The sequence below is a fragment of the Lactuca virosa genome, chromosome 3 (genome assembly GCF_052849685.1).
Source record: "Lactuca virosa cultivar CGN04683 chromosome 3, Lactuca_virosa_CGN04683_v6, whole genome shotgun sequence".
Taxonomy (NCBI): Eukaryota; Viridiplantae; Streptophyta; class Magnoliopsida; order Asterales; family Asteraceae; genus Lactuca; species Lactuca virosa.
The window spans coordinates 132,503,676-132,530,438 of record NC_136428.1 but is presented as its reverse complement, the minus strand read 5'-3'; the positions used below and the strand labels follow the sequence as shown (position 1 = coordinate 132,530,438).

The following is a 26,763-nucleotide window of genomic DNA, read 5'->3' as shown; positions in this document are numbered from 1 at the left end:
AAATCCATCTCATCGCAGCAATCGGATCCTGCGTCCCATCAAACTCTGGTGGCTTCGTGTTGCTGAACTCCCGGAACAGCAACGAATCACCACCCTGAGGTCTTGCAGCAGCAACAGTTGCGGTAGCTGCAGCAGCTGCAGCCTCCGTAACCGCTGCGTATCTCTCATCAAAGGTCTCAATCAATGTGGTCTTAATAGACCCAAACATCTCTGGAATCTCTGCGCGGATAGCCGCATCCACCTCCTCGTGGATCATCTGACGAAGCTCCTCGTCACTCACACCGCTGGTCCCTGGTCTGTGGCGTGTCCCAACCATGATGTCTCTAAAATACAACATAAGAAATATCAGAGACTCGCTCGAGCATACTCACACTCGGCAACTCAGCCCTACTTGTTCCTTAGTACCCTAGGGATTCTTACTTGGACTGGGAACTGATCCGATGTCTTCAGTAGTACGGGCCCAATACTACCGTCCACACCGCATCAGTATTCACTCCAAGTCCTCCTCCTAGGATCCCAAATCCCAAGTACTCTACTCTCACTATGCATAGGCTACTCTCTAGCAGACCTCTCATAAGCTCCTCGCTGCTATCTACTCACTCTCAAGCATCTCCCAACAGCAAAACCCCTAGGCTAAGGCATCACGAATTAGGCCACTCTAGTCCTAATAGGAATACCTAGCCTACTCTAGCATGCATAACATATCATATCATATCTCATAAAGCATAATATAAGGGTATTTTGGGAAATCACCGTTCGGGTGCTGGCTGATCGTACACACTGCTCTGCTCTGCTCTTTTCAAACCTTTTATTCCTTTAGGAAAATTTTGTTTTATTTCGAAAAATTTCTCAAATCCTCAGTTTGAGTTCAAATGCGCCCGAAGGTGCATCCGAATCCCTCAAACCAAGGCTCTGATACCAACTTGTAACGTCGTAAATTCTAAAACAATTTTTCACTTTTAAAAATATAATTTCATTCATAAATATTATCAATCTCCATGTATCACATATCAAATCCATAAAATTGATCCCAAGATCTCAATACATAAAAACTCCACAAGTGTGTACTGATCATGTCGGTGCCTTCCCGCGATCCTCACTGGTACCTGAAACACATAACACAAAACACTGTAAGCATAAATGCTTAGTGAGTTCCCCAAAATACCACATATAACACATATTAGCCACTCGAGGCTATAACTCTGTGGGCCCTCTGGCCCTAACTCTGTGGACCCTCTAGTCCTAACTCTGTGGACCTTCCGGTCCTAACTCTGTAACCTCTGGACTACATACAACATAAATCAAATAGAAACAATGCAGTGCACCACATCACATACATAACACGCGATATACTCTGTCACATAACTCTAATTACCACACAAGGTAAAGTATAGTGAGAAGACTCACCTCGGGTGTCTCGAATAATCTCGCACACGAAAACACTGATCCAGCCCCCGCCTAATCACATAAACAGTACTCTCAAATAAATAATGGCTCTCAAAGGCTAGATTAAAATCCATTCCTACAATCCAACAGAAGGGTAAAAGACCATTTTACCCCTCCTTGACCCAAAAGTCCAAATGTTGACCAAAACCCTAAAAGTCAACGAAAGTCAACAGGAGACAGTACGCGGCACGTACCATCTCTGTACGCGGGGCGTACGCCGGCGATCCATAATTGGGGTCTCAACCCCTTACGCTACGCGTTCTGAGAGTTACGCCCAGCGTAAGTCTCATTTTCAGCCTTTCTTGGATTTTGGTCTTAAACGGTTAAGACATAAACTCAAACTCCAGATCTGACTTCTCTAAGACCACTTAATCCATAAAGTCGAGACCTTTAAGCCTTTTCATGGCTGTAAAGGTCCCTAATCACTCGAACACCTTTCCTTCTTCCTCATAAAGTCTAGATCTCATGCATGGCTCAATATTCACGTCCAAGATTGAATTTTTATGAACATACAACTCATATTACCCTGAAATATGGCAGATCTAGGCCAATGGAGACCATTTGCTCATAAAGTCTCCACCTTGGGACCAAAAACCCTAAAAATTGGTCCAAGAAGCACAAATCACAAATGACAAGGAAAGCTTTGATCTTTTTACCTCAGAAAGAAGCTCCAACCTCTGTAGAACTCGGATCTACTCTTGTCCACCAACTTCTAGCTCCTAAAATGGCCTCCTCTTCTCTTTCACCACCTTGAAATAGCACTTTGAAGCTTAGAACACACACACACAAGCTAGAAACGAAGGGTAGCTCTCTATTAGGGTTTCACTCTCTAAAATGGTGGCTGAGGATAAGGCCTTAACATTCCTTTTATAGTGTACAAGCCACAAATTAGGGTTTGGATCTGGGCCCGCTACGCCCAACGTAACCCTGGGTACGCCCAGCGTACCTAGGCGAGTCCGCGTCCAACTTAAGCGCATGAGTACGCGCAACGTACTCTTCAGTACGCCCAGCATACTCATTTGCCTTAATATTTCAATTAAGGGCTTAACTTGACAATCTTGGAAAAGGAGAAGGATTTAAGAGACGCACCTGAATTTCGGGATGTTACAATGATTCACTTGTGATTTACATGTGAATTACATGTGATTAGTGGTGCTTCTCAAGATGAATGAACATATACATAACATGAAAGGGGGTGTTTGGCATTGCGATTAGAAGCTTTAAAGAACATCATAAATTAAATAAAAATAACAAACCTTTTATAGACCGGAAAGTTCATGCAAAGAGCTCCAATCAAGAATAGTTAACCCTTTTCCTAGAGCTGAAATCTCCATATCCAAAACAATGCACAACTTTATCTGTTTCATATAGAGGAATTGCTTATTCCATGATAATTAGTGAAAATTAACAAATAGAAGGAATCACATTCCTTCGAGATGTAACATCCATGAAATTTTGAAAAATTTAAAACTTTTACATAAATCCAAAAACCATCATTTATTACATATTGTTTTCAAAATAGGTTTCACATCAGAGTTTTTTTCCCCAGAAATCATAACACAAAATACGAGGAGGTGCATGATGAATTCAGCCTTCACCTTTCCACGATCATCTGAGGTACCTGAAACATAACCAAAAACTATAAGCCCAGAACTAAGCGAGTCTTCCCCAAAATACCACCGCGTAACATAACAGACACCATCATACATAAATGAGCCTTCAGCCTGACTGGACCGCCTCACAGGTCCTTCATCCTATCTGGACCGCTCCCGAGCCTTCGGCAAGACTGGACCCCTCGCAGGGCCTACAGCCTATCCGGACCGCTCACCGGGCCTTCGGCCTGACTGGACCGCCTCGCAGGCCTTCAGTCTATCTAGACCGTCTTGGGTCTGTTAGCCTACAAAACAAAGCAGGACCGCCTCAGCCCAACCACACACACACATGTCGACATATACATAACTCATAACTACATAGTCAATTAACAGGCAAGCACAAATCATTCAGATCAATAAGCATAGTATCATCCTATCTACCAGGATACAAATATAACAGATCATAACAACATAGCAACATCCTATCTACCAGGATAACCATCCAAAAAGGGCCGACATTGGTGCATTCGCCCCATAAGTACAATGAGGAAAACTCACCTCACAAGTAGTGTTGAACCGGTAAAATCCAACTCCAAAACTCAGCTCTGGACTCAAAAGCCTACAACCACCATGTGACCATTTCTATCAAAACCCCGAAATACACAAAATGTCTTCAAAGTCAAACTTGATCAACCATGGTCAAAGTCAAAGTCAATAGTCAAGGTCAACAGTCCATGTTGACCCAACTCGCCGAATGCACATACCAACTCGTCGAGTTACTACAATGCTCAGGGAAAACCCGAGCTAACTTGCCGAGTTGTCAGGACAACTCGTCGAGTTGTCAGGACAACTTGTCGAGTTTTCCCAGCTAAACTTATTCAGTCCTTTTTCATCCATTCTAATGCTTAAGAATGTAGATCTGATACCCAGGAGTTGGAAAACCACGTAAATTTGATAACTTTACGTCCATGCATGTCACCAAGAGGCTTCAAAACTCAAAGAAGGCTTAATAAGGGACCTAAAGCATGAAGGGGGCCTAGAACTTGATAAAGCTTGAAACTTTAAGCCCAAAGAGGCCACAAAACGTCCAGATCTGAAGTAATAACTTCATGAAATGCCCAAACCCAAGAATGATCCCAAAATGAGCCAAAAATGACAATAAACATCAAAGGAAGAGATCTAAGCAATAGATGAGCAAGTTTTCGACTTTTTACCTCAAAAGAGTAGCTAATCTCAAGAAGATTCTGGATCTAAAGCTTCCCCCTTCAAGCTATGCACCACCAACTTCAAGCTCTTCAAAAGAACACCAAGAAAACACTCTTCAAGCTCACACACACTCAAATATGGGAGAGAAAGCACGAGACTAGGGTTTGTGGACAGGGGAGACGGAGGCCACCCAAAGGGTATAAGGCCTTTAAATATGGTGCAACACCCTAAAAATTAGGGTTTCTTAATCAGCCACCAACTCGTCGAGTTTTCCTCTCCAACTCGTCGAGTTGGTCCAAAAAGATCCGCGACCCAAAGACTTTCAACACGTCGAGTTGAGGCCATTAACTCGACGAGTTCCAAGGAAAATTTCCTTTTTTTAATAAAAATTCTCATACCTGGGAATTGGGATGTTACACAAGATTTATCTATTCCATTCCACAATGCAAAGCAAACAAGTTTTTCTCATTCCATTCCATCATTTCCTAATTCCATCATACCAAAGACTACCCTAGTGGCCCAGTGTTTTCAAATTTCAAGCTAAATATTCTACTTTGCATATACATGTGATTTGACTTATAATAATACAAATTACTAGTTGTGATTAGATTTAGGGCACAATCTCAATTACCACGAACAAATTTTGAAGATATGCTTCAAATTAAGAACAACTATACGTGATCAGCAAAGAGACCGTTCACTGTTAGTTTGTTACACTCTCAAACTTCATAGCAGCATATGCGGTTATGACACCAAAGACTAAATCTACATTGGCAACTTTAGCTAATTCACTAACAATTGGTTCCAATAATCGATTGGAATTTTGGATCGATAGAGTAAGATCGACGATGGAGTTTCATTCGATCATCATTTAGATTTCATTGATCTCAAATTCAACAACGATGGAGTCAGTGAGTGTATCGTCGGTGGAAGATTCAGATAGATCTTCTAAATCAATTCAATATTTATATTGAAATCAAAACCTGAAAAAGATCAAATGCAATAAAAGAAGAAAATCGAACCTGAAGACTAGATTGATGTTGAGGATACTAGATCAATTACATGGTGGCGATATCAGTGTGTCGTTGGAGGGAGAAACCAATGGAGAGTGATGAGAACACGATTTATCTTTATACGATTTCTTCCCCTGTGGTGTACACACTAGCAATCGATTCCATATTTAGATCGATGAAGATCGTTTTACTTTTTGTTTTCTTCTGATACAATGGATTGGTAAATTGGATTTTGATTCCAGATCTACGGTGGAAGCATTAAGTTGTGATAATCATGGATGAAATCAGTGATTGAGAGATAGAGAGAGAGCAGAGGGAGGCGGTTGACGGAGAGGTACTCAACCAACAAAGGAAAGAATGGGAAGTCGTCGCGGTGGTCTTTGAAAGAGGTAAGGTTGATTGTTGGAAGGCAGAAGGAGGCGGTTGACGGAGAGGGAAGGATGTCAATGAAGAACATGAGAGATTGAGAGAAAGAAATGGGAAAGAAAGAGTATAAGGTTAGGTTTGATGTGAATCGTGAATTCAGTTAGATGGGATGTAAATCATGTAATACCTAAATTGTCCCTCAATTTATTTTAAAAAGGTACCCTCGTATTTTAGTTATTTTAAGTAATTACAATTATGCCACAAAACATCTTGACCTTCTATTATTTTGATTTAATAACCCTTGTCTAGTTCTCAGGTTCTCGGAAAAGTATAGGTTCTCAAATGATCCTTCATTTCTCTCTCTTTCTCTCTCTCTCTCTCTCTCTCTCTTATATATATATATATATATATATATATATATATATATATATATATATATATATATATATATATATATATATATATATATATATATATATATATATATATATTAGCATGTGATAATAGTCATAGTTGTAGAAGGGATCATGTTATATGCGGTAATGAGCTTACCATGTAACTTTAGTCATAATTGTATAATTGTATAATAATAATAATAATAATAATAATAATAATAATAATAATAGTTTTTTGATAAAATATTAATTTTATAAAAATGATAATTTTTTTTACGAGATTGTATATTCATTAGAAAGGAAAAGCAGTACATAACAGAAATGGTCCTTAGGGTATATTATATTTTTCATATTTGATCCAAGGGTAAATCGGTCTTTTTAAGAATTTAACAAATAAATAGTTAGATATAACAACGGAAGGACCATCCACGTAGCGTTTAGAAATTACAGTCAGTGTAATGCCGACAAAAGATATCCTGAACTTGATATTGTTTGGAAACCATAGGACCATTTTTAAAATTTTGTCAACAAAATATGTACACATAAAATACACCTGAATAGATAACATCAGGGCCAAATTAATCTCGCCGGAGCAAGAGCATAACACCTCACCAACTCCCCTGGTATCCCGCCGAGCATATCCCTATGATTCACCACTATCAGCGTCATCAATGCCGCTACTCCTGACCCAAGTGAATGACCCACAAATATCATCTTGTAGCATGACCCATTCTCAATCCACAATCGTTTCAGACTCTTGATTCAACAACCAAATCGCCAATTGTAACAACCCATGATGCCCATATACACCATCGAACATCTGCGTCCCTAATTGATTGTTCAAATGTCAGATCAAGGATCGTACTCATTCTCATATTGTTAGACCTAGATTTCACGATATGATTGAGAACATAGTTTGGTTGTTGACTAGTCCTTCTCCATTTTGACAGGATTTTTCTATTTCTGAAGACAGAAAGCAAGGTTGCAAATTCAAGTTTGTAATGGCATCTTTGGATATATGATTCAAAACAGGCGCAATACTGAGAGAGGTAGAGGGCGAGGTAGGGCCCGCCGTGGGCGTGGACAAGGAAGACCCACAGCCACTGGGCCACCTCGCAATGGCCCCCTCAGGGTGAATTCTACTCGGCCATCAGCTCACACCATTGCCAAGGCAAGCTCCGCAATTATGGATATCTTATCCTTATATATGCATTTGATTCAGACTCTGATTTCAAACACAAACTTGCAATTGAGGAACTACTCATTACAACTCTCTTTTTCAAATTTCAAAGTGTAAGGCGTACTATATGACACACTGTATAATATTCATGGAGAAGTTCATTTTGGCATCACCATTCACCACCAAAGAATTATCACCTAATGATGTTCATGGATTCTGATAATTATGAGTCGTTCTCTGGATACCCAGAAGTTTTATCCTTGCTTATGACGTAAAGGGGGCTTCACTGATCAATGATCATTATTCATTACTAATTAATTTTGTGATTAATGGTTGTCTGGAGTGGGAGTTGATGATGCATCCTAGTGCTATATTTGGAATCTCTCATGCTCATAATGAGATTTTCATGGCGTTGAAGATGCATCCTACTATCCTAAGTTCATGGTGTTTCTGCAAAGGAGATTCCTTCACTGAACTACAGGACTGGTGCTTTCTCCTGTACATTATCTCACATCTTTTAAGGAGTGGAGTGGGTTTAGTCTTCAACTCCCAACTATATAATCTTATTTTACTACAAGCGTTGTATGTGCTCCCAAATGAAATGAACAGGTAAAAAGCTTCATCTGTATCTCCTTTCCAAGTCTATTGGGAGCACCGAAATGAAAGACACCAGTAGTTTCTGATAGGAATCGATAACACAATAATGGAAAACAGAAATTGAATGCTTGATTACTATGAACTTCAAGTGGAAATAACAGAATAATAATTCAGAGAAGTTAATCAAATGATTGTCCTTCCTGACCTAAATCAGAGAGGATCTCAAAGAGATGACCTCCTGCCCAAGCTAATGCCGAAGACTCAAAATACAAATGCAAAAATATTCGATGCCTCACTACTCCTATCACTACTCTATTTATACTATTCATGAGATAATTCTAGATAGGATGCAAAATAGATAATAATAGATATTACGATTAAGTCCCCCATGTTTACCCATATATTTATATAAGACCCATAGCACATTCTCTATCAGTTTCTTTCATGGATACTCAATAGATCATGGAAGAAATTGCAAATTGATTGTTATTTGTGTAAACTAATCAGTTGGGGAAATATGAGAAACAAACAATAATACAGTTGTATTTCACTTTTTATTTAATTATATTCTTTTTTAAGTCTATGTAAGTATGAGACGTTTTAGACGCTTCAGGAGTTAAAAGGAATTAACATATGAAATAGATTGCAGGGGACAATAAGAACCATCAGTTTTTATTTAATTATCTTCTTATTTATATTCTTCAATTTACGGTTTTCCATCATTCACACCTTCAATGGACACACCACGTGCATTTGTTTTTTAGATTCTTTTAAAGGACCATTGTGTTATGTCCCTATCTCCATTGACCCCATTCACACAGTTTTCACATGGATCATCTATATAATAGTCTCACTTACAGAACTAATTATGCAGTAAAACACAGTTTGAATGAAACTTCTATTAGCATTAACCAGAAAACAAAAACAAATATGTCTAAATAATCAAGTTAAGTTTTATTATTACATTGTTAAATCCAACAATCCAACAATAACATATAATACCGCATGTTGTCTTTTTGTAATCCTAGTGCCTTGCTAAATTTTGGGTTACAACAAATTAATGTCATGACAGATATATACAATTCAAAGTGTAATACACGGCTTTGTAGAAAAATTTGACACCGAATTCAAATGTAAAAGACACTCCTTGTGGGAAAATATGACATTAGGCAAATTTTCTTTTCGAGCACGTGAATGAAAACAAGAGAAAAAGGTAGCTCAAGTATAAATTAGGACATGCAAACCATTCTTTTTTATTAAAAGCAACTTGGCAAAGCAAATAATGTATTCTTCAAACTTGTTATTTTTCTCTCTCGCTCTACTAATCATCACACTCTCCCCCATACAAAATTTCGCTTCTGCTTCTTTTGAGGAAGCCAATGCTCTTCTTAAATGGAAAGCAAGCCTTGAAATCCCAAAAAACTCCTTGCTATCTTCATGGATTCCCCTCCCTTTGAATTCCAGTGCATCGGTTCCATGCACTTCTTGGTTTGGAGTAGTTTGCAATGCTGATGGGAGCATTCAGAAGTTGAACCTCACATCATCCGGATTAAAGGGTATGCTTCATCGATTTTCATTCTCTTTGTTACACAATCTTACGCATTTTAATCTCAGTCTGAACAACTTCTATGGCCCCATCCCACCGGAAATCCAACTTTTGTCCAAACTTATATATCTTGATTTTTCTGAGAATAAATTTTCTGGAGTAATCCCACCTGAAATAGGAAACCTGCACCAGCTAACCATCTTGTACTTATACTCAAACAATATCTCTGGTCCCATTCCTATTGAACTTGGGAATTTGAAGTCTCTCACTGATCTTTGGATGGAAAACAATCAGCTTAGTGGTTCTATTCCTTCATCATTTGGTAATTTGACATCTTTGAATAGACTTTATTTGTACCATAATCAACTCGTTGGTCTCATTCCTATTGAACTTGGGAATCTGAAGTCTCTCACTCAGCTTTCGGTGTACAAAAATCAACTTAGCGGTTCTATTCCTTCCATCATTGGGTAATTTAACATCTTTAAATGTCCTTTATTTGTTCCAAAATCAACTCTCTAGCCCCATTCCTACTGAACTTGGCAATTTGAAGTCTCTCACTCATCTTTTGGTGTACGACAATCAACTTAATGGTTCTATTCCTTCATCACTGAGTAATTTGACATCTTTGAATGTCCTTTCTTTGTTCAAAAATCAACTCTCGGGTCCCATTCCTTTTGAACTTGGGAATTTGAAGTCTCTCAGTGGTCTTTCTGTGTACAACAATCAACTTAGTGGTTCTATTCCTTCATCATTAGGTAATTTGACATCTTTAAATGTCCTTTATTTGTTCCAAAATCAACTCACTGGTCCGATCCCTATTGAACTTGGGAATTTGAAATCTCTCACTGATCTTGAGCTGACCAACAATGAGCTTAGTGGTTCTATTCCTTCATCATTGGGTAATTTGATATCTTTGAATGTCCTTTCTTGGTGGAAAAATCAACTCTCTGGTCTCATTCCTATTGAACTTGGGAATTTGAAGTCTCTCACTGATCTTGAGGCGAGTAGCAATCAACTTAGTGGTTCTATTCCTTCATCATTGGGTAATTTGACATCTTTAAATGTCCTTTACTTGTTCCAAAATCAACTATCTGGTCCCATTCCTATTGAGCTTGGGAATTTGAAGTCTCTCACTGATCTTGGGGTGAGCGACAACAAACTTAATGGTTCTATTCCTTCATCACTAGCAAACCTCAGCAACATACAGTGGCTGAACCTTGGTGGTAATAAATTATTTGGTCCCATTCCTAGTGAACTTGGGAAGTTGAGGTCTCACTCATCTTTCAGTGAGAGGAAACCATCTTAGTGGTTTTATTCCTTCATCATTTGGTTATTTGACATCTTTAGTTTCCCTTTATATGTATCAAAATGAGCTCGCTGGTCCTATTCCTAGTGAACTTGGGAAGTTGAAGTCTCTCACTGATTTTAAGGTGAACAACAATCAAATTAGTGGCTCTATTCCTCCAGAGTTTGGAAATTTAACTCAACTACAAAGACTTAATCTGTCTTCGAATCATTTGGTTGGTCAGATCCCAAAGGAGTTTGGGAAGATGAAAAGTATGTTGGAGTTGTCCTTGGCCGGCAACAAACTATCTGGTGTTATACCTCTTGAGCTTGGATTTTGTGAACTCCTTGAAGTACTTGATCTATCCAAAAATAGATTGAATGGGCCGATTCCAAAAATTATTGATCAGTGGGCACAAATCCACTACTTGAATCTTAGTAATAACAAGATCAATGATAAAATTCCATCCGAGATTGGTAAATTAGCTCATCTTACAGAACTTGATTTATCTCATAATGTTCTCACGAAAGCGATACCATCTGAAGTTCAAAGTTTGCAAAGTTTGCAAAAATTGGATCTTTCTCACAATAGACTATCTGGTTCTATTCCTGGAGCTTTTTCAAGTTTGCCTAATGGGATTGATATCAACCTTTCTTTCAATAAGCTCTCAGGTCCAATCCCCTCTTGCGCTAACTTTGTGAATGCGTCCTTAGAAAGAAATCTAGATTTGTGTGGGAATATTACGGGATTGAAACTTTGTCCAAGTCAGATTATGAAGAAGAAAAATGATCCCTTTCATCACAAGCTCATCCTTGTAATTACGCTTCCCCTTATCGGGGCTTTTTTACTTGGTGTATTCACATATGGCCTCATTGCTTATCAACAACAAAAGAAAAAGTCTCCACAAAAACCATCGGACGAAGAAAGTGGTGATTATTTCTCTATTACAAGTTTTGATGGAAAAGTAGTGTATGTTGATATCTTGAAGGCAACAAATGATTTCGATGAAGCATACTGCATTGGGACCGGAGGATATGGGACTGTGTACAAAGCCGAGCTACAACCTGACAATGTGGTAGCTGTCAAGAAACTTCAATCATCATTTGAGAATGTTGATCACAATGGATTCCTTAATGAGGTACGAGCATTAACGAACATAAGGCATCGAAACATAGTGAAACTCTATGGATATTGTTCCCACGTTTGCCACTCATTTCTGATTTATGAATACCTTGAAAATGGAAACCTTGGATCAATCTTAAGAAGCGATGTCTTAGCAAAAGAATTAGATTGGTTGAAAAGGGTAAATATTGTAAAGGGTGTAGCTAATGGTTTGGCTTATATGCATCACGACTGCTCACCTCCTATAATTCATAGAGACATATCCATAGCCAACATCCTTCTTGACTCTGATTATGAAGCACATATTTCAGATTTTGGCACATCCAAGCTTTTAAAGCTCGATTCATCCAACTGGACCGCAATTGCAGGCACCTATGGTTATATTGCGCCAGGTAACAAAATCTTGTGATTGTAGTTCTACATCTTCTTAAGTTTCATGATATATATAAATATGTAAATGCACATATATGTATCTATGTTAGAATCTTGTGGGTTGATATAGCTTTCTTTGTTTTTATCTCATGTTCCTTTGGATGTAGAGCTTGCTTATAGGATGGTGGCAAATGAGAAATGTGATGTGTATAGTTTTGGAGTTGTTGCACTTGAAGTTATAATGAGAAAGCATCTGGGAGATCTGGTAACATCTTTACCAACACTGTCTTCTGATTATCCGGTGCCAGTAAATGTGGAAGATAGTCGGCTACCTCCTCCCTCTTCCCAAGTTGAGAAACAAGTTAAGTTGGTTCTGAGTCTCTCGAGAACATGTTTGAACTCCAATCCACATGAAAGACCAACAATGCAGCAAGTTTCAAATCTATTAATGAAGGATCTGCTTTGAATTGACATGTGATCAATATAGTGTTCTTTCAGTGTACTTTACGTTTTTTAAGTTCCCTATATGCACCCTGCCAATATGTCTTCATTTGAATGGCTTTTTGTTAAGAAACTTCACATATGTTTCTGGTAGTAAAGAAATAAGTCAATGAAGATTGCTATACTTCTAAAAACACACCACTGGAAACCAAACATAAAATTATGTAAAATTTTGTTTGTATGTTTTTTATATTGGTTTTAACTTTTATTAATTTAGTAATTTACATGTTTTAAAATTAATAATTATTATAACGATGTAATACTTTTTAAAAAAAATATGTGTCCGTATTGCCATATGATTTTATCCTCGCACAACATGTAGAAACGGGACCTGTAGGGATGACAATTATCATTTCTATAGGTTCAAAAGTCTATAGGTGTATAGGTGTCTGGGACGACATGTCGTCCTTATAACTCTCGTCGCCATAGCCCTGTCGCAATAGATTGCTTTTGTCATCGCTATGGATATCGTCGTAATAGGTTACATTTAGAGACGACATGTCGTCTTTGATAGTGCGTCGCTATAAGTTTCTGGTCTCCGTAGATAATGCCAGAGGCGGAGCCTTTAAGGGGCCAGGGGGCCACCCCCTGCTTTTTTTTCTTCCTTATGCCTGTATCATATATGTAGGAATGCTTTTAATTTTTTTACTAACCTTTTGGCCCCTCCAAGTTTATTCTAGATGGAGTATATATGTAGAAAACTATTGACTAATTAATTCGAAAAACCAAAAAGTTAATCTTATTTCATTTGACTGATAAATTAGGCAACTAACCAACAAATAATCAGAAAATATATGAAAAGATCAAAACCGATTTTATAAATGAACCAAAAATCTATTTTAATGTATAACTTCTTTCACTCAAAGATTGAGAAAACACAAAACCTTAAACAGAATAGTCACCCTGTTGCCGGCAAAAAAATGCTCATCGAAAAAAAAAACAGTCGCCGGAAAAAGAGTGTTTGACGGAAAAGAATTTGTCACCATTAAAAATAACCGGTCACCTCACCACTCTATCTCTCGGATCTGCCATTCGTTGAACTGCTACTCTTCCAGTGACCTTCGTGGTCCGTGCTTCTTCTCCGAAAGACTTGTACCAAGCTCTAAGGAGGTTGTCTCAGTCTCTCCTCTCCGGCCTCAAACATTTGGTAAGCCCCTCTCTCATTTTGTCTTGTTTTCTCTCTTTCTCTCACTAGGATTTGAAATAAGGTGACATGATAATGACCAGAGCTGCTAAGAGGTTAACCTATTCAAGCTATTAAAAGCCTGTTGTTTAAATTATTTTTGCCAATTTATCAATTATTATTCTTATTTAAACATTTTTGCCAATTTATCTAATTTTATTTGTATTTAAACAATAGAAACGTAATTGGGTATCTAGAATGAGATTTGTTAAAATTGCCTATGTTAATTGTTAATTTTTTAAATTTATTAGCTGTTAGTTAATTTATTCAATAAATATAATTACAACTTTTGTGTAGTGGGTATATATAGTTGTTTATACTACTAATTGTGGAGAGTAAATAATATAATTTGTCCATGGTGCATGTGTCAAATTGCGTGTTTTATGTTTATTTTCAAAAATTAACTCGGAACGTCTTTCGTTTGTTTTAACTTGGATCGTCCCTATAATTGAAATAATTGATCATTTATTACGGTTTTAAATAAAATTAAATTAGTTCATATGTATCTTTAAAAGTCTTAATTTCGCCCCCTAGTTTTAGTACCCGTGTTCCGCCCCTGGATAATACTATAGAGACGACATGTCGTCTCTGTAGATAATGCTATACATTCAACGCACCTTGTCCTATAGCGACAACTCGTCGTCGTAGAAGATGCACCTGTTGTTGTCTCTATAGATGCACCTATAGAAACAACATGGCGTCTCTATACGTATGCCCATAGGATAACAACTTGCTATTTTTTCTCTATAATTTCCTAGTTTCACAATCACAATATAACTAAAGCAGTAAATTTACAAAATAGCTAAAATAGTAAATTTAACTACAAAAACATTAAGAGCTGAAACCATAGACTTTTGAAAATTTTCCAGGTTTTCTCACACCCTTTTTCCCATATGCAATTGAACAAACACCATCATAACATAAAACCAAACTTTTGAAGCACAACATAAAAACAACAATAACAATAAACTGATGTTTTATAAATTAGGGAATGTAACAAGAAACAAGAGAAAAACCCTAGAATCCACCAATAATTAGAAACTTACAAAATGAAACATAAAAATACTGACATCTCATAGGCACACAATCTTGTCATATGATGCTTGTTTACACCTATAAAACCACACAAATTGATAAAATTTTTGATGGTATTATAAACAAACAAGTACATAAATATGTTATTTCTTGCATTTACCAATCATCCAACTAAATGAGTAACATGACAAAGGGAATCATCTAAAAGTAAACGTCATGTTAGAAGCAGCCAAATACAAGTACTTATCACCATAAGATTTTTAAAAGATCAGAAGCAACAATGATAGAAGTCTTGCACAAAGCACTTCTTGAATTCTTTATTGCCTTCACTAAAACCAACACAGTGAAACGACAAATACAATTACTTTGGAAACTAGATTAGAACTTAACACTCACAAATGGAATGACATACGTTCTTAGTTTCCACATAAAGTTCTTGCAATCTAGAAAGAAATTAACATATTAAACCATATCCATATCACAAAAGTTTCATACCTAAACTGAATAGATGAAAAATATGATTGGAGGAATTATACACACATTAAAGTATAAAATTACACTGACTGATCTTAAAAATGATTAGCTCATATTTCCCCTGTTTCAACAAAAACCTAAATCAAAAGCTTGAAAAAACCCACAAAATTCAAGAAATCCAACCGGTTAAAGAGGAAGAGGAGATAGGGCCGATAATCATTTTCTTCGTACCTATATTTGGGTGGATAAGGAGAGTGGGCAGAAATGTGTACTTGTACTTGGGAAATGATAATAACAAGAAATGTTATAAATGCGTCTTACACTTAAAAATTCATCTTATATGTGCAACATTATACCATCATGTATGAAGTAATAAATATACTTTGAGCTATTAAAGTAACCAAATTAGTATCAAAAGGATGAAAAAAACGCTTAAACTATTAAGTCATACCTTATGCTTTTTATCACACAAGAAAAACCCTAGAGGCTGTGAACACATGCTTTGAACAGTCAACAATAGCTTGTCTGCAATTCGGTATGTTAAATGACTTCTAGTATGTGAAAGATAAACATATATGCATCAGTATATAATTTGGATGTAAGTAACCAATTTTGTAAGTTTTTCTTCTATAAAGATTGTAATGTGTACCAGGTTTTTCTTGTTTGGGTTTTTCTCTACTCTATGAATGAACTGATCAATCTCCTCATCTACTTTCTTTTCAAGCTCTCCATAACCACATTGCACCTACAAAAACTAGTTTCCGGCATTAAGCAATATGGATCCTAGGATGCAACATTATACCATCATGTATGAAGTAATAAATGAAGATAACATATGTATCAATTAAGGATGTAAATGCCACTAACATATGTAATTTCAAAGAGTTGCAAATCATTGTCTTTGGGTCACACTAGACCTAGTGCTTTGTGAAAGAAAATTGAGTGTAGGATGCATGCAAGTGTATTAGTAGATGAGAAGATGGATTAGTTCAATATTAGAATGATGAACCAATTTATCTCCGATCTTCCACCTTTAAAATCAACAAAAGCAGCCTGAAACTATCTGAGATGTAAACCAAAATGATGATATTTACAATCCTATTCTTGAAGCGAACAATATTGAATTGGTCATGAATCAGGATCTTCTCTAAATCACTTTATGTCAGTAAATTTAATAGAACTATTTTGGCAGGTAACTCTAAAGTGGCAACACATCCAAATTGAATAGCTAAATCCCTAATATCAAGTCGATTCCTGCAATTTATCACAAAATGATTATTCAATGTTTGATCTAATACATGATACATATCAATTGCATAAAAAGCACCATGATGATATGGAAAAAAAGAGATGAAGAACATACTTGACGCCAATTCCGTTCTACATTACTTTGAAAGATCTAATGTAATCCTTTTCAGACTCAACTTTATTGCGGTGTGACGATCAAATAGAACTTGCTTTCTACAGTAACTACCGAACAAAATCGTAACATGAGAAAACAACTTATGATTCCGATATTAAATAAGTCAAATTGAAGATCCGATACGAGACAAAGCGCAACTGCTTTATAAACAACTTGTGTCGATTCCTTAAGCCCTAACTTCCTTGCAATATCCGACAAATCCATTTCAAGAAAGAGTGATGGAGAAAGAGAAAACAATAGGTATTTGGCTTCTATAATTGTCGTTGTGAATAGTAGAAGATAAAAAGAAAAAATATTTTAAATCTATAGAAACGACATGTCGTCTCCATAGCTTTTCACAAACCCGCCAAAGTTCCTGCGTAGCCATTAAGATGACAAATTGTCTCTATAAATTAACTAGTCAAAAAAATTTTGGTCAACCCTTTGGACACGACATGTCCTCCCTATAGGTGCACTATAGCAATGACATTTGTCGTCCCTATAAGTTGTGTCTCTATAGATGCTTATTCTTGTAGTACACGCGGTTCATATGATATATGGGCCATAACTTGGGTCGTACATAACGTTATATAACCCGTACCCAACCTAAGTCATTCAAATATACAATATATATTTCTATTCTAGATTATATGATGAGCAATTAAAACTAATGGTGAGATATGTCATTGAAGAATTTTATCAAACACATGATATTATAGATGAGACGTGTCTTTACAAAGATGGAAAATTTTAAATATTAAGAAAAAAATCATATATCAATGCATTTTAAACATTCTGGAACATTTTTTACTCACACTCCATTCCTAGCATACATTTGAGCTATTGAATTCCAAATTTGACAACCTAAAACATTTACACAAGATAACTAACTAAATAGTTCAACTAAAACCTACATGATTTTGTTATTGGTATGCATATCACTTCTCTTTGAAATATGACCAGCGTATGAGTTTAAGTGAATTCAACCTCTTACTGGTTTATGTCTTATCTCCCATTCATTTGATTTCAACATGACATGGCATGAGATGGATGTAATGTTAAATGATTTTATGTAGGGAAATCTCCAGAAAAGTCCTAATATTTTGGGAAATTTTTAATAAAGTCCTAAATTTTTACTTTTTGAATAGAAAAGTCTCGACTTTATAACTTTTTGAATAGAAAATCCCAAGAAACCGGGTAATTTATTCACTTTAGCCCTTTTTGACTTGTTCAGCAGGTAATGAGACCAAATTGTTAATTTTTCAAAAATAATATGACTTTTCTGTACATTTCATCAAAATTTGTATATATTGTATAAACATTTTTACATATTTTTAGGTATTTTTTTTAAGTTTTTATGTGTACATATTTATGTATTTTAATGTATTTTAAATGTATAACATATTTTTTTACGTATTTATCCATTTTACATATTTTTATGTGTTATTTTTTATGTACTACGTATTTATATATATTTTTACGTATTTATGTAATTTTTAAAGTTTTTTATATAGATGCTTATATATTTTAAATGTATAAAGATATTTTTTTTACGAATTTATATGTATTTTTAAGTATTTTACATATATTTTTATGTATTTTTATGTGTTTCTTATGTATTACATATTTATATCTATTTTTACGTATTTATGTACTTTTTAAAGTTTTCTATATAGATTTTTATGTATTTTTATCTATTTTAAATGTATTAACGTATTTTGTATGTATTTTTAAGTATTTCACATATGTTGTGTATTTTTACGTGTTTTTTATGTATTATGTATTTATATGTATTTATTTGTATTTTTACATATTTATGTATTGTTTTTAGTTTTTTATGTAAATGTTTATGTATTTTAAATGTATAACCATATTATTTTTATGTATTTATGTATTTTTTTTACTTCAAGTCGTCTTCACGATTTTATCTAATTCGCACAGCTTCTTCGAGTATCTCTAGATGGTTTTTCTACATGCCCACATATTTTAAGCTTTTTCGATTCGATGTTTAATTTCAAGATAAGCGAATGAGAAAAACTTAACATATATGTGTATGTAGGAAACCATCTAGACATACTTAAAGAAGTTGTATGGGATTGGATGAAATAGTAAAAACGACTTGAAGTAAAAAATATATAAATACGTAAAAAATGTAGTTATACATTTAAATACATAAACATCTATATAAAAAACTTTTACATCAATACGTTAAAAAACATATAAATATCTAATAGATACAGAAAAAATATAGAAATACATAAAAAAAATATTTAAGATACTTAAAAATACATATAAATATGTAAAAATACGTTTAAACATATAAAATACATAAACATCTAAATAAAAAGCTTAAAAAATACATAAACACGTAATACATAAATAATTAAATAAATATGTAATATATATATAAATACATATAAATACGTAAAAAATACGTTTATAAATCTAAAATACATAAAAAATTTAAAAAAATACATATAAAAACTTTAAAAATACATAAATATGTAAAAATAGATATAAATACATAATACATAAAAAAAATAACACATAAAAATATATCAAAAAATATGTAAAATACTTAAAAGTACATATAAATCTGTAAAAACTACGTTTATACATTTAAAATACGTAAATATATACATATAAAAACTTTAAAAAATACATAAATACGTAAAATAGATATAAATACGTTAAAAAAATATTTATACATTATATACAAGTTTTGATAAAATCTGCAGAAAAGTCCCATTATTTTAGAAAATTAACGATTTGGTCTCATGACTTGTTGAACAGGCCAAAAGGGGCTAAAGTAAATAAATTAACCGGTTTTTTGAGTTTTTCTATTCAAAAAGTTAAAATGTCGGGACTTTTCTGTTTAAATAATAAAAATTTTGACTTTTTAAAAAAAATTTCCAAAATATTGTTACTTTTCTGAAGATTTCTGCCTTTTATGTATCACAAAATATGTCAAACTTTGATCACCTAAAGACCTCATAAATGTGACATCTATCTTGTATTTGAAGATATCATGTCACCACCCACTATGATACAGAATATGAAGGAAAGAAAAAGTTAAAGAGTTTAAATCTTAGCAACTAGGGATGAAAAAAAAAACTAAAACTGAACTGGAATCGTTTTGGAACTATTTAAAGTGTAATATTATATCAGAATATTTCACGTATTTTAGGTAAATAAAATGACGAAATAATAATTAAAAAAGAATTTTCGGATTTTTCCTTTTATTTTGTATTTTAAATTATTTTTAGATTGCGTCTTACGGTCTCACAAAATTAGCATGGTCTCAAATGAACCTGAACCTATATATATATATATATATATATATATATATATATATATATATATATATATATATATATATATATTGCTTAACATTAAATATCATGTCTTTGAAAAAATTTGATTCCCATATATATACTAATGAACTGATGAGGGCCGTGATAATCACGGCCCTAGAGAATTGATCAACAAAGTAAGTTTAAGTGATTCAAGAAGAACCAAGATTTAGAGAAAAAAATATAACTTTAATGTGCATCAATTAACCATTAATTAGACGTGAAACTCAAACTTTTTTTGTTAATGTTCCTAGTAGCATGAGAGAATTCTGTAGTTTTTAATGGAGATTAATAAGGGTATTGTATTTTCTTAAATATACAGTTATTAATTATAATTTATGAAGCATATAGTTACACTTTATATAACTTTCTGAATGAGTTTTTTTATGTTTAAGAGCAACAATCACTTTTATTTATCTTTTTCTGCATAAGACGTTAGTCAGGTGTAAAAGTCAAATGGTTAGAAGAAGTCTCGACTTATTTTTTTGAGCGGTCTTAATGTTTAATTTGTTTTGTATGCCAACATTCTTGTAAGTTTCTTAGTATTCATCAATATACCTCATATACCTCTAGATGATGGTTAGAGATATGGAAAATTATAATAAATTAAAAGAATATATATATATATATATATATATATATATATATATATATATATATATATATATATATATTCGAATAAACTAATAAATTTGCCACGATAATCTAAATTTTTTGATTTTCTTTATGATTTGAGATCATTTCCAGGCCTTCACACCTTCAATAGTGCATGAAGGACAGTTTGATTTACCAAGAAACATTTATTGGTCATCTTATATGTCATTGTAGTATTTAAAAATCATGTCATGTGAGATTACAATTTTACAAATAAATAAAAAGAGAAAGCATGGAGTGGACATGCTTATGGTTCAAACAAATGGCATCCTATGTGCAAAATAACAAACAATGGTCAATGCTTTGTAAACGGCAATGAGAAAAAAAAAATCAATATTACACAATACGTAAGTGAATAAAAATTACCAAGAAATGGGTTCCGGCTAAAGTAGGTTGGAGAGATAAATCTTTAGGTTTATGAACATCATTTGAAACAAAAAGGCCATCCATTGTCACTGGTTTAGTTTCATCAACCGGTGGTTTAGTTTCATCAACCGGTGAATATGTATCTTCTTCATGAGGTATATTTGTGTTCTTCTAGTTATATGTAAATAGAAATAATCCTAAATATATAAATAACCAAATATTTTAAGGTAAATAAAAAATACAAGTTTTTATTAAAATTTAATATTTAACCGGTTACTAATTTTGTTTGGGTCTTTATGATTTATACTTTGTAAATATAAAAATATTATATTTATTAATCGTTAAAATTAGAGGGTGTTAGAGGGGTTGTGATGTTTGATATACTATCATATGCATATGTAATTCTTATATTTAACTATTGTCCTCCGTCTTTGAGGTCGAGGGTTTAAATCTCGTCTCAAACATAGATAAAACTGGAAGTAAGTCTAAGAATATATTAGGTTTTTTATTTTAAAAAATAATTCCTAGATTTTCGTAACTTTATATTCAATTAACATTATCCTATATTTAATTGTATATTTGATAGACGTTACCCTATCTTTTTATGAAAACAGAATTTGCTAAGTTTATAAAAGAATTATAGTAAATTTCCGACATATAATGCATCAATGAGTTCAAAATTTTATATGCCCCTCAAAGGTTTCAATGCAATCCCCAGGGCCTTCATTTCTAAGCAAAAGAGTAGAATTAGGAAAGTAAATTTATGATTGCTTAAAAGAAGGATAATAAGGAAATTTCACATTTTCCAATGTAATAAACCTTTTTACAACTTATTATTTAGAAATAGATATTTCATAATGCCTCCATCAAGAGGAACACAAACAAAAGACAAAACATAAGGAATTTTGGAATTTACAAAGCCATATGTTTTCGCCCAATTTTCAAAGTCGATCGAATTTTCTTGACAAAAGAATTTTGTTTGGGTCTTTTGAGTCTTTGTATTTTGGTGATTCTACGGTTTCTAAACACAATGATCATTTGATGCCTCCAACTGAAATAATTTTGTCTATTTAGTTTAATGTACACAAAGTCTGTGATGTTTGATATTTAAAAATGACATTGTACCTCCTATTGAATAAACAGTCTTTCATTACATACATATGGAACAAACTTGTTGACACAGAAACTTGAGTAAATCACTGTTGTGCAACTGAAATACAAATTGGCTGAACTGAAGTAAGTTCCTCGCCACGATGAAATTCAAATCAGACCCGGATCCAATTCTGGATATTTTGTGGGTAAAGATAGAACATGTAATAACCGAGCGTCAATTGTAGTTGTTGTAAATTCAGAAATAATTAATGGATTCATACCTAAATGCATGAAAGGATGGTAGAGGTGGGTTGATGTTTTAGATGAACATTTTTTCTGATTTTTTTTTTTTTTTTTTTGCGTATTTTAGGAACATACTTCACAATAAAAATGAGAAAATGACAAAAATAGCCAAAAATACTAATCACTTTGTGGAAAATAGCCAAAAAAAATTGAAATTGCAAAATTGGCCACTAAAATCGCAGATGGGAATGGTCCATCTGCGATTTTCATGTTCCATCTGCGAATGTACAAGTGGCTAACGCACAAGTGTGCTTTAGCCACTTGTACATTCGCAGATGGGTATTTTTTATAATTTTTTTTCTATATATATATATATATATATATATATATATATATATATATATATATATATATATGGGTGGAGCAGGCTTAAATCGTAGATGGACACAGTCTTTCTGCGATTTCCTCTGTATTTCATCTGCGAAATTATGAAAAAAATTTTAATTATTAATTAATTTATTTATTTTGACTATGAAATCAATTGTTTTGACTACAAAATAACCTTACTATATATAAACTTTTGTAGAAAATTATCAGTTTAGTTGTTATTTGTTTAGGAAATTTCTTTAAAATCTCTCTAAAAAAATGATTGAATATTTGGTTTATCTTGTAACCGGTGGGAGATGGCAAGTTATTGAAACAAATATGGAATACGTATGTCCACGGGGAGGTATTTCTGAATTTGCTTTGATATTTTCTGAGTATATTAGTTATAGTGATTTTGTATCTTTGGTGAGAAGCAAAATTGGTTTGTTAGACAAATATAGAATTAGTCTTCGTTTCCATCATCCTGAATTGAATTATTATATAGATATAGTTGAAGACATGGATGTTAGAATGTTGATAAATGTAATCAAATGTAGCGGAGGAAGGGCTGTGAAAGTGTTTGTGGCAGTTGATGAAGGAGATGAGGTTGATGAGGCTGGTCACAGTGAAAATCAGTCGGTTGGTAATTTATGCAGCTATAAAGGGAGCAACGATCTGATAGGTACTTTCAATACTCCTAGTGTACCTCAATTTCACAGTGTTGCTGAAAATGTTAATGTTAGTTATTCACCTATTCACTATGTGGATCCTGAGAATTACAAGTATGTTGGTGATGATGATGTTGGTACATATCTTAATGATGTGGGTGGTCGTTGTGATGATGTTCCCGAACAAGAAGTTAAAGTTATGAATAGGCGTGTAGTAGATAAAAGTAAAAAGAAAATAAATTTGAGTCAAAAAGATGAAAAAAAGCATGTTTACGGGGATTATGTTGATGTTGCTGATGTACGTTTAGATATAACCGACTTACAAAGCAATTCAGATAGAGATGAGTTGGGTGATGAAGTTAAAGCTAAGTTTCCCGATAACTTTTTTTACGGTATGCCCCCGTACCAGCATGCCCAGTTGATATTAATGAAGATATCCCAACACAGATGGTAGACATCAATCTTCAAAAGATTGAATGTGAGAGTATATTTAAGAACAAAGAACTTTTAAAGCGGTGTATTGGTAAAAAATGTCTTGGAGAAGGTTTTCAGACGAGGACAAGTAGATCCACGAAATCAAGGTATGAGGTTGTGTGTGTTTCGAAAAATTGTTCTTGGTTACTAAGAGCAAAAGCAATTAAAAATTCTGATGGACTTTTCCAAGTGAATAAATTTGTTGATGTACACACATGTTCTTCAACAATTTTGCAACCTAATCATCAACAAGAAAACAAATATGTTTTGGGTGAATATCTTGCTGATGTTTTGGCTGAAGATTATAGTAGAGTTTATCGAGGAAAATATATTATTAATGATATGAATGCTCAATTGAATATCAATATCTCATACCATCAGGCATGGCGTGCGAAGCAATATGCATTGTTGTTGTTAAGGGGTACGAAAGAGGATTCTTTTACCAAACTTCCGGATTATTGTCACAATTTGGTCAAACATAATCCGGGTACGGTGACACATATTAAAACAGATGGTGATGATCGCTTTGAGTTTTTGTACGTCGCACTTGGTTGCTCGATTAGTATTTTAATATATTATTAGTTTTTTCATTTTTATTTTGGTGTATTTGAATAGATATACAATGTATTGTAGGTACGCGCTTTTGTCAAATTTTGTAAACCGACCCTTGTAGTAGATGGAGCCCACCTAAAGGGCGAGTTCAAATGTACCATGTTACTTGCAGTTACTAAGGACAGACAAAACCAAATATTACCGGTTGCATATGGTATATGCAAAAATGAGTGTACAGATTCTTGGACATGGTTTTTTCAAAAACTACGTGATTGCATAGGCAATATACAGGAGCTTACAATTATATCCGATAGGTCTCCATCTATAGCAACATCCGTTGCCAACATTTTTCCTCACGCTCATCACGGAATATGTGGTGTCCATTTGTATTTCAACATAGTATCTAGATTCGGGAAGAGTAACACAGTTAAAGGATTTTTTTGGGAGGCTTGTAGGGTGTACGCAGATGATGCTTTTGACGCTGCCATGGATGTTATGAAAAAGACAAAAGAACTAGTATGGGAGTACTTAAAAAGTATAAATCCAGAAACTTGGTCAAGGGCACATTGTAAGAGGGAACCGATACAATCTTATGTCATCCAACAGTGCCGAGTCTATAAATGCATTATCTAGACACGCACGTAAGGTGCCGATACTTATGTTGATCGATTTTTTTCGTGCAACAATGCAACAGTGATGGTTTCAAAGACGTAACTTTGCAGGTATTAAGTTAATTTTTAATATTAATGTTTTATTAATTTAATGTTATTGATCTTAACTTCATCATATTGCCTGTTTTTTAGCGGAAGCAACAACAACACTCACCCCTTGGGCCGATGATATTGTAAAAGAAAACAAAAAAAGTTTTAGTAAGTGGGATGTTCGCATGATCTCAAATACGAAATGCGAGGTCAAAAAGGGGGCACAAAACGTGATTGTTGATTTCCAACATATGACATGTACATGTAGGCATTGGCAACTTGATGGGATACCTTGTGGTCATGTCATAAGATGTTTAACAGTGAACAATTACCAAGACTGCTTGAGGTATGCGTTAAATGCTTACTTCACCGAAACACTGAGGAAAACATATGAGGAATCAATAAACCCTTTGCCAAAGCCATCCGAATGGGATATCCCTGATGATTTGATGATTGTTAAGCCACCTATAATGGATAAACGTCAGCCATGCAGGCCAAGAAACACAGATCACATTCCATCCCAAGGCGAGGGTCCAATTAGAAAAGAGTGTTGTACATGTGGTCAACTAGGACACACGAGAAACAATTGTACTGGAAGGGCGTCCGGTAGTGGAGCACGTCGCACAATTTCTACTGCAGAAATGACATTTAATATTGGTGGTTCAGCGAGTTGCTCACAAACCTATGACGCTGATTTTGATATAAAACAACCTTGAAATGAAGAGTTGTTAACTTATTATGTATTGTAATTTTTGTATTAAATCTTACAAGACATTGCTATGCTTTCATATTTTAGTTTAGTTTGCAGATTATAACAATTAATGAAGCTTTTATATTATAATATTTAGTTTGCAGATTAGAACAATTACAAGATGTTATTTAAAACAAAAACCATCAAACGATCCTTTTGCACCCTAAGGTGTATCATGATAATATTACAATATTTTTGTAACTAATTATTAAACTCAGGGAACTGCAATGGGTACTTCTCTTTCTCGATTTTTATATAGTCATCCCTAATTCTCATTTTGTCTTCCAAACGATCCTTTTGCACCATAATGTGTATCAACTGCTCGTCCTTCTCAGCAAGCCATTTTTCAGTTGTTTTGATTGCCTTCTTAGTCTTTTTTATCCATTCTTCATGCTCTTTGATTTTGTTTTTATTGAGGTCTATCCATTCTTGAGCTTTTTTGCATTCTGATGCAATATCTTTACCACGTTGAGTGAGAAGTCGGGATGACTCTTTGTCCTCTTCTTGTTGTTCTTCATCCTTCTTCAATTCTTCAAAATTTTCATCTGACATATATGGCCCGGCTAAAGAGGGTGTAAAAAAAGGGTCGACTGAATCACAGTAATAACAATCTACTTCGTTGCATGTGCAAACTTCGAATTTGTGTGAGGAAGTCATAATAAAGTCGACATTATAATAAACTGGTGCTATAAGTGGTATTTATACATAATAGTCCAAATGCTACCATTTCGTAGTCAGAGTTGTAATTCATAGTCCAACTTTGAAATGACTAGACATTAATGACAAGTCACTGAAGTGACAAGACGTAAATGACTGTTTGACATGATA

General features: G+C 34.1%; 2 protein-coding genes across 2 annotated transcripts; both read left to right on the top strand.

Moving 5' to 3' along the window:
* Positions 1-9,822: 9,822 nt before the first annotated feature.
* LOC145166582 (MDIS1-interacting receptor like kinase 2-like) lies at positions 9,823-12,760 on the top strand. Its single transcript, XM_079085589.1, has 2 exons — positions 9,823-12,140; positions 12,288-12,760. The coding sequence occupies exons 1-2, from the start codon at positions 10,700-10,702 to the stop codon at positions 12,584-12,586; spliced, it is 1,740 nt and encodes a 579-aa protein (XP_078941715.1). The 5' UTR covers positions 9,823-10,699; the 3' UTR covers positions 12,587-12,760.
* An 11,882-nt stretch (positions 12,761-24,642) lies between these two features.
* On the top strand, positions 24,643-25,900 carry LOC145164067 (uncharacterized). Its single transcript, XM_079082789.1, has 2 exons — positions 24,643-25,051; positions 25,287-25,900. Exons 1-2 carry the CDS (start codon positions 24,643-24,645, stop codon positions 25,898-25,900), a joined length of 1,023 nt encoding a protein of 340 aa, XP_078938915.1.
* Positions 25,901-26,763: the final 863 nt, after the last annotated feature.